We start from the raw sequence: 18,295 nt of genomic DNA, 5'->3' as shown, positions 1-18,295 counted from the left end.
TAGAGCGTTCAGGGGAACTGCCCTTTCTAAAACCATCCGATCTCGTGAGACTTATTCACTATCACGAGAACAGCACAGGAAAAACCCACCTTCATGATTTCATTACTTCCCACTGGGTCCCTCCCATGACACATGGAGATTATAAGAGCTAGAATTCAAGATGAGATTTGGGTGGGGACACAGCCAAACCTATGAACTACAAAATTCAAAAAGTACAAAAGTGAAAATGAATCTTCTTCCTCCTGTCCTCTCTGCTCCCCGGATATGGCCACCCTTACCCGTTTCTTGCATATGCTCCCAGAGATAGTGTATGCATATTTAAATGGACACAGATGGGTACCGTATTTCGCACTCTTGGTATCACACTATACACACTGTTCTGCACAGCTTTTCAATATGAACACCACTTAGACATTGCTACACCACCATTCACATGGAGCTGCCTTGTTCCTTTAAAAACGGCAAACCTTTGCATTGTGTAGATTTACTAAAATTTATGGAACCAGACCTCTCTTGATGGGTATTTTTTGTTCCCAATCTTTTAATATAATAATGCCATAATGTTTGCACATGTGGCAGCTTGCACATATGAGAGTATTTATCTGAGATAGTCCCAGAATTACTAGATCAAAGGGTATATGCAGTTATTTTGACAGAGCCAGATTGGTCTTTATAGATGTCAACACTCTACTGACAGTACGATAGCACCTGTTTTCCCAAATCCTGACTCTGAAATTTTGCCAATCTAATATGTGAAAAATAGTAATTCACCATGGCTTTCATTTGTTTTTTTTATGTTATTATGAGTGGGGTTAAGCATCTTTTCATGCGTTTAAGAGATACTGGCGTTTTCTTTCCTGTGAACTATCCACCTTCTGTGTGCTGGCCAGCCCAGCTAAAGGGAGCAGAGAGAGTCCCTTTTTGCTGAAGGGAACCCCTCCCTTCAGTTGGACAGGCCAGCATTGATCAGAGCCTTCGCGAATGTAAGTGGCTCAGCCTTTGTTAATTAGGCCACCTGACTCCCCCCATTCCCGGAACTGTCCACCTTCTGTGTGCATTTCTGGTTTTGGTCTTCTACCAAAGCGGGGCTCTTTCCTTTTTGCTAGGCATGACAAATATTCAGAATATCATTTGAAAACGACACCTTCCAAGGAAGCCAAGTATGGAAAGCAAAACGGGGGCTCTGTATTTGAGGCCAGGGCAGGATTCACAGGGTGGAGGGCAGGGAATGTCACCGTCAAGGACATCCCGGGGTTTATCCCCATGCTGGGGTGGGGAATCGGGGTCTGTGTTGCTGTCAGCACTCGGGGAAGCTTCTGGGACTCCCCTGGCCGCAGCGCAGTTTCTGGGACTCACCTCCTCTCCTTGCACGCTGTCTCTGCCTCCAGCTCATGTGCTCCTCGGTGCAGAAGGCCTTGTTTGAGGAGGAGGACCACGTCAAGAAACTGCAGCAGAAAGTGGCCACCCTGGAGAAGCGCAACCGGCAGCTCCGGGAGCGAGTGAAGAAGGTCAAGAGGTCCTTGCGGCAGGCGCGTAAGAAGGGCCGCCACCTGGAGCTGGCGAACCAGAAACTCAGTGAGAAGCTGGCGGCGGGCGCGCTGCCGCACATCAACGCCCGGGGGCCCGTGCGCGCCCCCTACCTGCGGGGGTAACGGGCCTGGGGGCTGCCAGGTGTGCAGGGCCAATCCTGGCGGTAATTGAGAATGAGTGAGGTTTTGTACATGCAGCTATTTCAAGGGTTGTAGGAGTTTTTGTTTTTAATCACGCATTTGGTAGAGTCTAAATGGATAAAATGCAAGGCTTGCTTTCCCCTTGGGTGCTGGCCTCAATGTCAGACCCCACGCGCTGCCCCTTCCTGGCCTGACCCCAGACGCAGTGCCTGGCATTCCAGAGGCAGCGGGATCCCTGAGTGCTGAATGCTCGCCTGCAGAGCAGCCCAGAAAGAGCCCTGACTGGGGAGAGAACATTTTAGAATCTCTAGTGTAAAAGGCATCAACGTGCTTAGCCTTTATTTCAGAAAAAAATCAGGGTGGTTCCCAGCTCCCCAGTCCAGGACAACCATTAGTCCTGATGAGTGAGCTGACGCTGGTGCTGGAACCTGCTGGCACCTCACTGGCCACATCTTTGGAAGGGGATGGTGGCCTTGCATCCAAGATGCCTGATAATCAACACATGCAGGGCCTCCCTATCCAGCCAGCATTTTCCTTCCAGCTGAGGCAGATGAAGACTTCATAAGCTCAGCACAGGGGAGGGAATTAGGAGCAGGGCAGCAGGTAATTAAACAAGATAAATTATACCTGATTTCCAATACCAGCTACAAAGAGTTGAAGATGATACCTATGGGTCGCCTTAACACAGGGGGCAACTGCCTTGATCGGCCTGCCATGGGTCATCAGACTGCTTCCTAAATTGAGAGAAACTGAGCAATCTCTCAGCCACTGCTATAGTCTAACTTCTTGTTTGCTCAGTAATTGTTTCTAATGTCTCTGAATTCAAAGTGAGGTGCTCCAAGACGCTGTGAACTTCTGCAAAGACACCTCCTTACCTATTGGGATCACGTGACCTGACCTCACTCCCAGCCAGGCTCCCAAAGGGCTCATTCCAGCGATTCCAATCTCTTCTTCTTTATGCAAACACTTTCCCCCACAACAAGCATTGTTTGTTCCGATAGGAATACATGTACGTCAGTGCACTTGTCCTTACGTCAGTTCCTTACACCACCAAAGCACTTCACCTTTCTGGAAATAAAACTTTTAAGACACTACTATAAGTAAAAATGAGAGTATTCACTAGACTTATTGCTCAGGCACATTTGAGTGGGTCCCAGCTGTGTGATTAAGAAGTCAACTGAGTGGCCTTTTCTGGGTTATCTTCTGATCATGGCCTTTCAACCCAACAAGGGCCCTTCCCTGCTCTTCCACCAATAAAGGATCTGCCCCCCAGACACTGCAGGGCCTGGTGATGCTGTCCTCTGTACCGGAAATGGCAGGCACTGTCAGATTTCCACTCTTCTGCCTTTAGGAAAGCTGGGTGCTTCTTGCTCTGACAGCCAGTCTGGGGAGATGACTCTTACGTTGCTTGAGTCTTGGTGGCAGGCTGCTGTCCAAGGGGGAGAAGTCTCTGCTCTGGACTGGACAGAAGAGAGACTTTTACCCTGGGGCACTCACACGGCCAAGCTTCTGCCACCACTTCATTAGCTGTATTCTCCACAGTATGGTGAAATAGCAGGTGCGTCTTCTAGTTTATTCCTCCTGGGGACATTTCCTCAAAGCAGTTTTGCGCCCCCGCAAGGGAATGGTCAGCCTAAGGGTAATGTACAACCCGTGCTTGGAGAACCATGGAAGCTGCACCCCTACAGGTGCATACTGTTCTGCTTTTCCAATAAATACGAGCGGCGATTTCAACCACAACAGTGAGATGATGAGTGTTTCTTTTGGGTCAGGGAGATTTCAGGATTTCCAGCTTTGGCCTGGAAAAGTGATTTAGATCCTCTTGGGGGAACGCCTGTGAGTAACACCTGGGGCACTGAGGAGCCTGAATTCAAGCCTGCTCTGCTGGCCCTGTCTGGATGTGGCCTCACCCCATCTCGCCCTGGGGTTTCCGTTTCTCAACACACCTGCAGAAAAGCAGTGTTCTCCTGCCTGGCTCCTCACAAGGGACAAGCAGCAACATTAATCAATGTCTTCAGAAAAACACAGAGGATCCCCAGGTCCCTGTTATCTGCTGCACTGTCATCTTATGCTACCCTTGTCATCTGTTAATTGTAGGAATATATTATGCTTCACACTCTAATAATTACTCAGATCTTGATGCACTGTAGCCAGCCTGTCCGGGCACTATCTCCAAGATCCAGGCCATTGTTTACTTTCCCTTTGTGGTACAAGGAGCCCAGGAGACTTCCAAACTCACATAACAAGAGCCAGGTAGAGTCTAGAATCTTCAAACTGCAGTTTCCAGAAATCAAGATAGCAGCATGTGGGCCATAGCTAGCATGGGTTTAAATTCTTGACCTACAGGAGTTTGAGAGCAGCCTGGCCAACATGGTGAAACCTTATCTCTATTAAAAATAGAAAAATTAGCAGGGCGTGGTGGTGGGTAGTCCCAGCTACTCAGGAGGCCGAGGCAGAAGAATCACTTAAATCTGGGAGGCAGAGGTTGCAGTGAGCTGAGATTGTACCACGGCACTCCAGCCTGGGCAACAGAGTGAGACTCCATCTCAAAACAAAAACAAAAGAAAAATAATTCTTGGCCTAAGCCATGGCCAAAAAACCCAGAAAGTCCATTTATTTAACCACAAAGCCAACATAGCCAAAAATCAGATGTAGGGCAACTTAGGTTGAAGTCATAGCCTTACCAGAACTCATAGAAAAATCTCAGTAACTCACTGGGAATGAGGGGGACCTCAAAAATCTTAATAGATACATTCAGTCCAATTCCCCTCAACTCATAAACCCTATTGGGCTTTCCTGCTAGCAGAAACAGCAGCTCCCTCCCTGTCTGATGAAGCTGTCCTTACCTTGCTTAAGGACCACACGTGGCCTTTCCTGAGATAGTTACTGTGTATAAAGAGCCCAGTTATCTTCACGCCCCACTCTCAGAACCAGCTGCATGATTTGCAGGACCCCAGTGCAAAATGACAATTCAGAGCCCGTTATTTTAAAAATCGAGAATTTCAAGGCAGCAACAGCAAAGCATTAAACCAAGTGTGAGACCCTCTGAAGCACAAGGCTCTGTGTGACTGCATGGTCAGAGGCCTGTGAAACTGACCCTGCCCATGCTACCTTTCCATCTTTACCTCTAGATCTATAATTAGATTAATTGAGCATAGGGAAATTCACCAAGTCACACTCAGAAAACTGCTTACACACCAAAGTAATTTCAAGATTTTGCTAATTTATAGTGGTTAAAGCCTAAGGGTTACACGGTGGGAATGGATTTTTAGTGTCTTTCCTAGATTAGCAAAGGGGAAACCTAAGTTTAGATTGTGCAGAATTTATTTATATGGGTGTGTTTGATAGTGTCAGGATTCAATGTGCTAGCTAACTCAGGCAGCTGGAGGTGGTTCTTGCTCAGTTACTTGAACTATAGACTCAATGGTAACCTATGCTGAATGAAGATGAGATGCCAGAAGTTGCTAGGTGTAATTTAGACAAAATGATCCAAAGGATTACGGAGACAGGAAGGTTCTAATTGCAACTCAGTCAGCTAGTTCCTAACTTGGCACCTGAGAAGACCCAGAACACATTCACTTTAAAAAGTATCACGCGTTGGCATCCTTGAAAAGCACAGAGGCAGCCATACTTGGAAGCTTAGAGATGAATGTGGGAGATGCTGCCATTAACCTGGGTCCCTGAGCTCAGTGTGGATTATGGGGTACTAGGGTACAAACACTGTGTAGCCATGCTCAACTTCCAGACACAAAGTGGATGTGGTCATTGTAATAGGAAGCAGGGCCAAGGAAGTCATCCAAATTGTGGATCATAGAGTTCCTAGGACTGAAAAGTAGATGGACCTCCTAGGAAAGGCTGGACTGATTTGTATACCAGAAAGCAAGACAGAAGAAAGAAGAGAGAGAGAGCAAAAGAGAGTGAGCAAGTGAGAGAGGGAAATAAAGAGGAAAGGAAGGAAGAGAAAGGAAAGGAAAGGAAGGGAAGGGGAAGGGAGGGGAGGGGAGAAGAGGGGAGGGGAGGGGAAGGGACAGGAGAAAGAAAGAGAAAGAAAGAAGAAAGAGAGAGAAAGAAGGAAAGAAAGAAGAAAGAAAGAAAAGAAATGCATGAAAGGCAAGAAAAGAAAAAAGGAAGGAAGGGAGGGAGGGAGAGAAGGAAGGAAGGAAGGAAAGGAGGGAGGGAGGGAAAGGAGGGAGGGAGGGAAAGGAGGGAAGGAGGGAGATCTAAGCCAGGCGTGGTGGCTCACGCCTGTAATCCCAACACCTTGGGAGGCTGAAGCAGGTAGATCATTTGAGGTCAGGAGTTCGAGACCAGCCTGGCCAACATGGTGAAACCCTATCTCTACTAAAAAAGTACAAAATATTAGCCAGGCATGGTGGTGGGTGCCTGTAATCCCAGCTACTTGGGAGGCTGAAGAAAGAGAATCACTTGAACCTGGGAGGAAGAGGTTGCAGTGAGCCGAGATTGTGCCACTGCACTCCTGCCTGGGTGACAAAGCAAGACTCTCGAAAAAAGAGAACTCTAGATCTGGCAGACAGAAGCCTGACTTGAACTTACATGTATGGGAAATTCATGGCCCTTCAACCAATTCCAAGACCTAAGACAGGTCATAGAGCCCCTTGATCAAAGGAAGGTCAGGAACCCTTGAAGAAAGACATTGTGGTAACGTTACAGGATGCTACGGATCTTCCTAGACTATTAGAAAGGGAGCTTCAGATGCTCACCAGTGTAAATGTGCACCACAGCAAAGGAAATCCTAAAACCTTTGAGAGATTATTGATGCTGGTGCTGAGCTCTTACTGAGACAACAGTGAGAGGGGATGCTTACGGGGGTCAGAGAGTAAATGGTGCTCAGGCACAAATCCACCTCACATTAAGCCTCATGAGTCTGTAAACCCATTCTGTGGCTATTTTCCCCAGCTCCTGAGCAAGTAGTCAGAATAGACATTCTTGGCATCTGGCAGATGCCCACATTGGCTCTCTGAACCATGGGGTTAAGGTTATTGTGTCAGGGAAGGTCAAGAGGAAACCCTGGAACTCCAATTTGTTAGTAATGCTAAAGCAGATAAAGAGTAAATAAAATATAAACCAGAAGAATAATATTTTACCAAATGGAGAATATTAGCAAAAAGATAGAAATTATAAAAAGGAATCCAATGGAAAATCTGGAGTTGAAAAGTAGAAATAACTGAAAAATTCACTAGAGGGGCTCAACAGCAGATTTGAACAAGCAGAATAATCAGTGAACTTATAGATTATCCAGGCTGAGAAAGAGAAATAAAAAGGAATGAAGAAAAATGAACAGAGCCTAAGAGATGTATAGGATGCTATCAAGTGGACCAACATACACATATTGAGAGTCCCAGAAGGAGAGGAGAAAAAGAAAGGGACAGAGAGTAGATTAGGAATTCCCAGGTGCTGGACATGAATGGGGAGTGGGTATAGGGTTTCCTTTGGAGTGACAAAATGTTCTAGAATTAGATAGCAGTAGTATTTTACAACACTGTAAATACACTAAAAACCACTTAATTATACACCTAAAAATGGTTAAAATAGTGAATTTTTGTATGCAAATTTTATCTTAATAAAAGAAAATCATTGTCTCAGTTCCTCCTGCCTTCCCTTCATCAATATAAAACCTCACTGGATGCAACTTACCCAGCACCAATGTCTTTACTTGTACCATTTCCTCTACCTTTTGCCTTGACCTCTCTTTGTCTACCTCTATCTGAGAAAATCCTACTCAGGTTTAAAAATCTTGCCCAAATGCTATCATGATTCTCATTCCTCATAACAACTTTTGTAATTCTTTAAAATATTGTAGTTTGGAAGTGGATAGCTATTGAAAAGACCTGGGCTATCCAGTCTAAGCCCAACTGGAAAGTTTTGCTAAGTATCAATTTGTTAAATTGCAGGTTAAAAAAACACATAATATAAAACTACTCTGTTAACCATATTGAAGAGTGCAGTTCGGTAGTGTTAAACATATTCATACCATTGTGCAACAACTGAGTATCACTGAAATCTTGATTGGTGAAGTCTTCCCTAACCCCCTAATTGGAATCAATGACTCCTCCCTCTGTAATTCTATAGCATTTGGGGCATGCTCTTGTTCTAGACCACATTTCTTTCCAGTTAGCTCTTGTGTCTGTTCCTCTCATGAATGTTTGAGCTCCTTGAGGACAGGGCTTGTGGCTAATTCACTTATGATCTTCATGGCCTGCACATTGTGACACTAACTAAATGCTCATCAAGGAAAGAATAAAGGGATGAAGATGGCAGCATCAGGTACCAAGGCTGCCAGCATCATAAGAACTGGAGGTGTGAAGTGAAGGAGACAAAGAAGGACTCTTCATCACTCAGGTTTCCTCCTCTTCCTCTGCATCCTGGCCTCGCATCTAGCCTGAGCCCTGGCCAAAAGCAGGGGCCATGACAATCATTCCTTGGGTTCTAGGGTCTCATCAGTGGCTGGCCTCAAGAAAAATCCTATACCAGAATAGTTTCATGGCTAAATCCTCTAGCAGCTGAACTGCTATGATTCAAACTGTTTGTTCTATGTATAAAGATTTTTCTAGCTTCCAACTCTCCTGGACTATAAGATCATGTGAAACATCCCCCAATAGTACCATTGGCTCCCCACCTTGCATGACCAACTATACAATAAGATGGCTACATGGCAAACTCACTTCTTGGTTTCCCAGTAAATGTTTCTCCAGGGAGGGGATTAGAAAGCCCCTTGATTTTCTCCCCCCTTTGCCCTCCTGCTGCCACTCCCTGGGTGTCTCCAGATCATATTGGCTTTGGCCCTGCAGGCTGCACATAGTGAAGGGGTAAAACTCTAATTAGCTTGTCTGCGGCTTTCTTCCGCTTTTGCTAAGGGCTCAGAAAGGAGGCTGAAAAAGAGAACTAAAGTGAAACATTTTTGTTATGTTTTTTTCCAACTAATCCTGCTTCCCTTGAAAGGATCACAAGTTGGCTGCATTATTCTGCCCCTACAAGATGAATCTCCAGTTGCCAGATGCTTGGGCATGAACTAAATGGCCTGGCATTTCATTTCTTCCTGTCCAATAAAATGAGAATATTTAAACCAGACACAGAAATGTCCTTTTATTAAAAACATGTCTTTATTGTGTAGCTGGGTATGCTGGGAGTAGACTTCAATATTTCTCGACCTTTGGATGCTGGAAACAGGGACAAAACAGCCACTATAAAAGTGCCCGACAGTTACATAATGCGACTCTAAACTAATGGTTCTCAACCCTGGCTGCCCAACAGGAACAACTAGGAGCTGTAAATGAAAGGGTACCTGCCAGCTTCCCCCTTCCTACCTGAATGGGCCTCCAGCATAGGCATTAAAAACAAAATGAAGCACAGCACTACAAAAAAAACCGCCTTCTGCATAAAGATACTATGCAGCCAGGATTGAAAAATCACTGCTCTAAGGGTAAAAGAGGTTCTTTCCCTTTGGAATAAACACTTTATTCTGGGAGAAATTATTTAGGGAGTCCCCTTGATAAGAAGATATAAGTTAAGGCCCTTGCAATAGCTCTGAATATCAGTAAACTGATGCAAACACTCTAGACTGATATGTTAATTATCTATTTCTGTTTAACAAGTTACTACAAACTTACTGGCTCAAAACAACACACATTTATTATCTCACAGTTTCTATGGTTCAGGAATCTAGGCATGGCCTATCTGGGTTCTCTGCATCACAGTCTGTCACAAGCCTGCAGTCAAGATATCGGGCAGGGCTAGGGTCTTATCTGAAGGCTTGACTGGGAAGGATCCATTTCTAAGCTCACATGATGGTTGGCAGGATTTGGTTTCTTGCAGGTTGTTGAATTGAAGCCCTCAATTCCACCCGGGCTGCTGGCTGCCTTCAGTTCCTTGCCAAGTGGGCCTCCCTAGCATGGCTGCTTGCTTCATCAAAGTGTGCAGACTAAGAGGGCAAAAGAGAAAGTCTGCAACAAGATGTAAGTCACAATCTTAGGTAACCTCATCAAGGAAGTGACGTGCCATCACTTTTGCAATATTCTGCTGACTAGAAGCAAGTCACAGGTACCATGCATGCCCAAAGGGCAGGAAATTCACAGGGACATGAATACCAGGAGCTGAGGACCTAGGGGAGCCAGCTTAGTTGGCCTGCCACACCTGGGCTTTCATAATTCAACTTAACCATATAAAAGAACGGCCTATGGTGAGGCGAGTACATACCCACAGACACAGTTTTATCACTGTCTCCACTATTTCCATTCCACCACCACTAGGGGCTTGGTATTTTTATGAGGGGCAATTGGCAACCCCCCACCATATCGGAAATCACAGAAGCACTGGTAAGTCATCCACGGTCTCCCTGATGTAGTCCAACATCCAACAAAGAGTGTATAAGACTCAATTAAAGAGAAATCCAGGATAAAAAGGAATTCTAAGGGCTCTGCAGGCCAACTCTAATCCAAACTCAAACCCCTTCTTTAAATAGCCCTCTGTTTTAGTTAGTTCAGGCTGCTATAACCATGGACTGGGTGGCTTAAATAACTAACACTGATTTCTCTTAGTTCTGGAGCCTAGAAGTCCAAGATCTGGTTTGCAGACGGCATCTTCTCGTGTTTTCACATGACAGAGAGCAGAGAGAGAGAAGAACCAGTTTCTCTTCTGTCTCTTCTTCTTTTTTTTTTTTTTTTTTTTTTTTTTTTGAGCAGTCTCGCTCTGTCACCAGGCTGGCGTGCAGTGCTGCGATCTCGGCTCACTGCAACCTCTGCCTCCCGGGTTCAAGCAATTCTCCTGCCTCAGCCTTTTGGGTAGCTGGGACTACAGGAACCCGCCACCATGCCCAGCCAATTTTTTTGTATTTTTAGTAGAGATGGGGTTTCACCATGTTGGCCAGGATGGTCTCGATCTCTTGACCTCGTGATGTGCCCACCTCGGCCTCCCAAAGTGCTGGGAATACAGGCGTGAGCCACTGTGCCTGGCCTCCTGTCTCTTCTGCTAAGGGAACTAACCCCAAAGTGGGGCTCCAATCTCATGACTCAATTACCTCCATAATTACCTCTGATGCCATCACATTGCAGGGTAGAGCTTCAACATGGGCATTTTAGGGGGACACAAACAGGCAGGTCATAGCACCCTCTCTGCTGGCTACCCGGGCTCAGTGGGGAAATTTACAGTGACAAAGAATGTTTCATAAGGAGAAGGCCATTGCTGTGAGAGGCTAAAGGACAATGCTGACTTTTATTCTTCTTCCTCGGAAGTGCTTTCGCTGTGATGCCTAGAGATGACTTAGCTTCTCTGCACTGGTTTCTCCATGAGTAAATTTAAAATCTATCTATCTGTCTATCTATCTATCTGTCTATCTATCTATCTATCTATCTATCTATCTATCTATCTATCATCTATCTGTCTGTCCGTCCGTCCGTCCGTCCGTCTACCCACCCACCCATCCATCCTACTATCATCTTCACATCTATCTTGCTTTCCAGTATGGCCCCGGAAAATAGGTGGAGGGCATTGATTTTTTACAATTGCTCAAGTGCATGGATCTCTTCCAAGGCGTAGCTTTGCTTAAATCCCACACTGTTGTTTGTAGCCTGTGTTTAAAACCAGTTTTCTTTGTAAGTTTGATTTTGCTTTGGGTTCCCCAAGGCCATTACTTTAGTTGGAGTTAACAACTCAGACCTGAATGTTTAGTTTGGAAGAAGCAGGCTGCTGCAGATCTCTGGGTTACCCAACCCAAGGCCACGTGGAAAGTTTTTCTAAGCATCAGCTGAAAGGAGGGGCTGGCCTGGCCTCCCCAGCATCCATCCAGGTAGCCCTGTCTGTGTCCCAGAGGCACAGACCTTTCAGATCCACCCAGCCTGCCTGATGCCAAGAACTATTCACCAGGGGGGACTTCAGAGAGGAAAGCAACACATCATGTTGAGAGAAATGATTTTTTTTTCCACAATTTTTTCTTGTTTTGACCATGAGCATCAGTGATGATGAGTAGAATATTTGTCCTGGCATCAGTGTAGAATTTCCATCCCACCCTGAACCCCAGCAAGCAAGGGCCAGGGCTCCTGCAGCCCTTCTTCACCTCCACACTGTGGCTGATGGCCCCCCAGCACAGAGCAGGGACCCAGATTGGGGTGGGGAACGTGAAGAGTGGGAAAGCTTTCGGCTCAGGAAGCATATGAAAGAATGGTAGGATTCTCCTACAGTGCTCACTTGCATCACACAGAACCTGTTTCTGCTTTACAAATCCCATCGGTTGCGGCTGCACTTTTTCAACCCATGCCATTGGTCTCTTTTTCATTTTCCTTTTACAGTGGGACTTTCAAGGATTGGATGGTGGCAGGAAAAGGGAACATTATCACCCACAAATCAGAGCACCCAGAAAGTAACCAGACAGCATTTCACAAAGAACCGTTCTACATCTCTGAGGAAGGGGCCCGATCCTCAACTCACCCTGACCATTTTGGTGCCAGACACCAAATGCCAACAAGCCTGAGTGGTGTGTCATACACATCGTTTTCCAGCTCTTAAATAATCAAATATCATTGAGGTTTGGGGCTTGGGGAGTCACTAGTTCCTCTTTTCTGTTTCCTTGGGCTACAAACATTTAACTCCTCCTTTTCTCCCAAAATACTGTGATTGATACATGCAGATCCTTCTAGCCCTTTATCACACTATTTAGTGAGGGAGAGACAGTTTTTCCCTCACTAAGAGGCATATACAATATTTCAAAAGAGAAACAAATTCTAGCATCTCCCTGCATTCATCACGATTTCTCTTAACTCATGAACTCTGCCCTCTTCTTCAGTGATGGAAATCGTGTGTAGGTTTTTCCTTTGCCTTCATGCCTCCCTATTGGGTAATTCACATGCGTAAATTAATACTCTTCAGCATAGAAAGAGGCTCTTATTTCAAGATAACAAATGTCTGAATCCTCCCCTCCCTTTGACAGGATCTCACTCTGTTGCCTAGGCTGGAGTGCAGTGGCACAATCTCAGCTCACTGCAGCCTCGACCTCCTGGGTTCAAGTGATTCTCCCACCTCCTCCACATGAGTGACTGGGACCACAGCAGTGGGCCACCAGGCCCAGCTAATTTTTTTACTTTTTTGTACAGATGGGGTCTCACTTTGTTGCCCCGGCTGATTTTGAACTCCTGGGTTCAAGTGGCCCTCCTGCCTTGGCCTCCCAAAGTGCTGGGATTAGAGGTGTGAGCCACCATGCCCAGCCCTACTTTCTTATCTGGACCCACTGACTCCCTTCTTCCTATCTCTGAATAGATTTGGAGGATAAACCTTGCTGAGAAGCTGAGACCTGGGTGATGCTTCTGGCTTCCTCTTTGGAGACAGCTAGTGATTAGCTTCTCATTCCAGTCTCTCTCACAGTGGCTCACGCCTGTAATCCCAGCACTTTGGGAGGCCGAGGCTGGTGAATCACTTGAGGTCAGGAGTTTGAGACCAGCCTGGCCAACATGGAGAAACCCCATCTGTACTAAAAATACAAAAACTAGCTGGGTGTGGTAAAGCATGCCTGTAATCCCAGCTACTTGGGACGTTGAGGCATGAGAATCGCTTGAACCCGGGAGGCGGAGGTTGCAGTGAGCCGAGATTATGCCACTGCACTCCAGCCTGGGCAACAGAGACTCAGTCTTAAAAAAAACAAGAAGTTGGATACAGGCTGCATTCCCAGATCTCTCCAGTGTGTTGGGTTGGAACATAAAAATAGCCATCTCCCCTCCAGCGGACAGATCCCAATTAGAAATCTTAAATTCTTTCTCAATTTCATTTTCCATGGAAGACCAGATTTAAAACCAGGCAACTGGCAAAGAGCCACACAGTTTTCCAGCTTGCTGGCCATGACATCTCATGAGAACAACTCAAAACACTTACAAAAATCTTTTGTTTCAGGAGCTTAGCAGGAGGCTGGAGTGGATCCATCCATCTCTGGCCCATGATCCTGCTAACAAGCTTGCATATGCCATGGTGCTCAGTGATGAATGCAAACGGAGCCCAGTGGCTGGCAGGGCTTGGAAATTTGCCATGTTGTTTGCCTCCACACTCCCTGATAATTGCTCCCTATGCCATCTTTAAAAACCCATTTCTGGCCTTGGGCTAAGGGCTTGGTGATCTGGAATAAGGCTGCCTCAGCCCATGCTTGGAGCTTCAATGAATCCACTCTCAACCATGATATCTCAGAGATAGCTCATTAAGTTCTTCAACAGATATTTATTGAGCACCTAGGGTGTGCCAGGCACTGTGCTAGCTCTGGCTGACAAGGATCGCCACAACAGGCACACTTCCTTCCAACATAGAGTCAAACTCTCTCTCCAATGGTGGAGAGAGACAATGAACTTGAACTAGTACTAGTCATTATCATTACAAACGACTGCTTTCAGTGAAACCAACATTGTGCTGGCTGAAGAAATGCTGCCATGGGAGTGGAAGCTAAGGGAGGAGACCCATTTTAGATAGGATGGTCGAGAAAGTGCTTCTTAGAAGGTAGTCTTTTTGTTTTGTTTGTTTGTTTGCTTGCTTTTTGAGATGGAGTCTCACTCTGTCGCCAGGCCGGAGCGGGACGGTGCAATCTCGGCTCACTGCAACCTCCGCCTCCCAGGTCAAGTGATCCTCCTGCCTCAGCCTCCCGAGTAGCTGGGACTACAGGTGCACCCCACCACACCTGGCTAATTTTTGGGTTTTTTTAATTAATTAATTTATTTTTTTGAGATGGAGTCTTGCTCTGTTGCCCAGGCTGGAGTGCAATAGCACCATCTCAGCTCACTGTAACCTCTGCCTTCTGATTTCAAGTGATTCTCCTGCCTCAGCCTCCTGAGTAGCTGGGATTACAGGCACCTGCCACCATGCCCAGTTAATTTTTGTATTTTTAGTAGTGACGGGGTTTCACCATGTTGTCCAGGCTGGTCTCAAACTCCTGACCTCGTGATCTGCCCACCTCGGCCTCCCAAAGTGCTGGGATTACAGGTGTGAGCCACCGTGCCAGGCCAATTTTTTATATTTTTAGTAGAGACGGGGTTTCACCATGTTGGTCAGGATGGTCTCAATCTCTTGATCTCAAGTGATCCGCCTGCCTTGGCCTCCCAAAATGCTGGGATTACAGGCGTGAGCCAGCATGCCCAGCCAGAAGGTAGTCTTTAAAATGAGAAGGACTGGCCAGGCGTGGTGGCTCATACCTGTAATCCCAGCACTTTGAGAGGCCATGGTGGGCAGATTGCTTGAGCCCAGGAGGTCAGGACCAGCCTGGACAACATAGCAAGACCCTGATTATTCAAAAAATACAAAAATTAGCCAGGCATGGTGGCATGCACCACGTGACTCGGTCCCAGCTACTTGGGAGGCTGAGGCAGGGGAATAGCTTGAGTCCAGAAGGTCAAGACTGCAGTGAGTCATGATTGCCCCATTGTGCTTGAGCCTGGGTGACAGAGCTAGACCTTGTCTCCTTACAGGGAGCCTGCAAATATATATGATCCCTCAGGAAACGGACTACTCACTGGAGTGCAGTGACTGGCTATAGTGTCTCATGTCTACTGAGAACCATGAGGACCACCTCTGTGCTCGCCTCCCTTTCCTGCCCCCACACTTGAGCTCCCAACTCCCTTGCCCCCACCCCTGTAGGCATCTAGGGAGAATGAAATATACTTTATAAGGTGACAGGAGGAAGTGGTCATTCCTGCAGTGAATGCAAGGAGAGGTAACAACAAAATGCTGTACGTTGCTCTGGGCATTTCCTTACATCTTTAGCCTTGACCTTGCCTCTGAGCTCCAGATTCATATCCAGTTGCAGACCTGCCATCTCCACATGGTTGTCTAACAGGCATGTCTAATTTAGCAAGTCAAAACCAGAGCTCCAGGCTTCCTGCTTCACACTTCCTTCCCTCGGCAGAGGGCACCAACATCTACCCAGCTGCAGAAGTTAAAATCACTCAGAGCCATTCTTGAGTCTTTACTTTCTCATTCCCCTCCCTCAATACAGCAGCCTGCCCTGTTGACCCAATCGCCAGCGTGTATCCAGAGTCCACGTGCTTTGCTCCTTCTCTAAGACCACCAGCCTGGTCCAAGCCCCCGTTGCCTGTGCTAGTGTCATGACATCCTACAAGTTTGCTGGCTTCCACCGTTGTCCCCACCATGAATAATTTTCCACAACATAGCCTTTGATCCAGGCTCACCACAAACCCACTTCGAACTATTCTTCCTGTTCCTTAACCCTCAGCCTGGCTCACTCCTCTCCAGTCATACCGGACTTTCTATTCCTTGACTGCCCAAGCTCATTCCAGCCTTTGCACTTCTTATTCCTTCTGCCTGGAGACCCATTCCTTCAGATCCTTGCACGATCTCCTCTTCCTTCTTTAAAACTTGGTTCAGACACCCCTGAAGGTTCAGGAAGCCTTTCCCTGTGCATTCTCTCCAATATATTCCCTAGGTAATGACATTACTTTGTTTAATTTCATTCATAGCATGTATTTCTACCTGCACTTGTTGTTTTACTTGTCTATGGCCTTTCCTCTCCTTTTTTAGAAAATTAGCTCCATGGAATACTATGCAGCCATAAAAAGAACAATATCATGTCCTTTGCAGGAACATGGGTGCAGCTGGAGGCCATTATCTTTAGCAAACTAACACAGAAACAGAAAACCCAATACTGCATATTCTCACTTATAAGTAGAAGCTAAATAATGAAAACACATGGATACACAGAGGGGAACAATAGGGACAGGGGCCTACCAAAGGGTGGAAGTAGGAGGAGGGAGAGAAATAGAAAAAATAACTATTGGGTACAAGGCTTAGTACCTGGGTGATGAAATAATATGTTCAACAAACCCTTGTGGCAAGAGTTTACCAATATAACAAACCTACACATGTACCCCTGAACCTAAAATAAAAGTTGTTTTTTTTAAAAGAAAAAAAAAAAGCTAATAAATCCCTTCTTTAGAAAAAAGAAAATTAGTTCCATGGGCACAGAGTCCCTGTGTGTTTTATGTATATACATACAAACGTGTGTGTGTGTGTGTGTGTGTGTGTGTTAATAGAGACAGGGTCTCACTTTGTTGCCCAGGCTGGTCTCGAACTCCTAGCCTCAAGCAATTCCTCCACCTTGGCCTCCTGTCCCCCTTCTGTTTGGTTTCCTGCTCTACTTCCCAGAATGGTGCATCTGCCCTGGCTACCAACAACAGTGCCTGACTCACAGAATGTGCTCATTATATGCTTGTTGGATGAATGCATACATGAATAAAAGACAGTATGAAATACTTTCATAACAGTCTTAAAATATATATTGAGAAAACATTACTACCATTTAAGAGATGAAGAACTGAAGGCTGAGAGACCCAGAGAGATTAAGTAACTTGATCAAAAGCACATAAATAATACGTGGTGGAGCTGGAATTCAATTCAGACACAAATGTTCTAACTCTAGTTCCTATCTTTCTTTTTGGCTGCGACCACTTTTTTTTAATTTTCAATCATCTTTGGGTCATAAATTACATACAATAAAATATAACCATTTTAACTGCCTAGCTCAGTAAGTTTTGACAAATATATACACCCACGTGACACCACCAAGATATAAAATGAGATACAGAATATTTCCACCACCCCAAAACTTTCCTTGTTCCCCTTTGCATTCAATCTCTGTCATCCTTGGCACTGGGCAACTCCTGATCTCCTTCTGCTGGTGCTCATATTTTTTGTGTATTACTTGAACTACTTTTCACCCCTAAGGCATATGGCCTCTCTAAGCTTTTGGCTTCTCATTTGTAATATACAGGTGATAATATCTTCCTCGTAGTTATACATTAGAATAGTTGATGTCTCTAAAGTGCTTAGAATGGTATTCACCATTGTATGAGTCTACTTGGGCTGCTATTACAAAATACCACAGACCGAGTGGCTTCAACAACAGAAATTCATTTTCTCACAGTCCTGGAGGCTGGAAGTCCAGATCAACATGCTGGAAGATTCGATCTGGTGAGGGCTCCCTTTCTGGCTTGTAGACAGCCACCTTCTCCTTATGCACCCACATGGCATTTCCCTCTGCCTGGGCAGAGAGAGCAAACTCTCTGGTATCTTCTCCTCCTCTTACAATGACACCAATGCCATTATATTAGCACCTACCTTTATATCTCATTTGACCCTAATTACCTGCCAAAGTCTCCATCTCGTATCATCACATTGTGGGTAGGGCTTCAAAATAAAAATTCTGGGAGTACACAGTTCAGTTCATTCAGCTATTATCATCACAAGGTCATGCAACTAGTAAATTGCAGAGCTGAGACTTGCCCCCAGGGCCTTGAGGGTTTGCTCATTCCATTACCCAAAGCTTCCTCCCTGTTTACTGAAGCCATCAGATGATGTACAGAGTGATATGGGAAGATGTGAGATCTTTCTTTGCAGAAGTGGCGACTTTCCGAGTAGACCTGCACTGTAGTTGTCTCATCTCAGTCCTAGAAAGGTTGGCTAGAGCAATCGCAAGGGCAAGGCTTTCAGGTCAGACAGCCCTGGAATGGATCTGTGAAATGGAACTAAAAGCATCAGGGTCCATGAGGTCATGAATGGTAAGAACTTCCCACATGCTTGACCATTAGTGGGAGATCGGCTCATGGTGACTAGCATTGATTTCATATGGGGAC

The 18,295-nt window shown here is 45.8% G+C and overlaps 1 protein-coding gene across 13 annotated transcripts in view; it reads left to right on the top strand.

Moving 5' to 3' along the window:
* The window catches only part of CCDC3 (coiled-coil domain containing 3), a 260,010-nt gene that overhangs the window by 199,515 nt on the left and 42,200 nt on the right, over window positions 1-18,295 (top strand). For 12 of the 13 annotated variants that reach the window (XM_008953152.4, XM_063607252.1, XM_063607258.1 and 9 more), the window contains one exon: window positions 1,389-3,410. The exons of the other annotated variant lie outside the window; for it this stretch is intronic. In XM_008953152.4, the coding sequence (XP_008951400.2) occupies window positions 1,389-1,652 (264 nt within the window). In that variant the 3' untranslated portion in view covers window positions 1,653-3,410. Of the gene's footprint in view, window positions 1-1,388; window positions 3,411-18,295 lie in introns of those variants that run through there. 13 annotated transcript variants of the gene reach the window in all.

Source organism: Pan paniscus, chromosome 8 (assembly GCF_029289425.2).
Source record: "Pan paniscus chromosome 8, NHGRI_mPanPan1-v2.0_pri, whole genome shotgun sequence".
In the NCBI taxonomy this organism is placed as follows: Eukaryota; Metazoa; Chordata; class Mammalia; order Primates; family Hominidae; genus Pan; species Pan paniscus.
The sequence above is the reverse complement of the archived record's forward strand: the minus strand, read 5'-3'. Positions and strand labels throughout refer to the sequence as shown.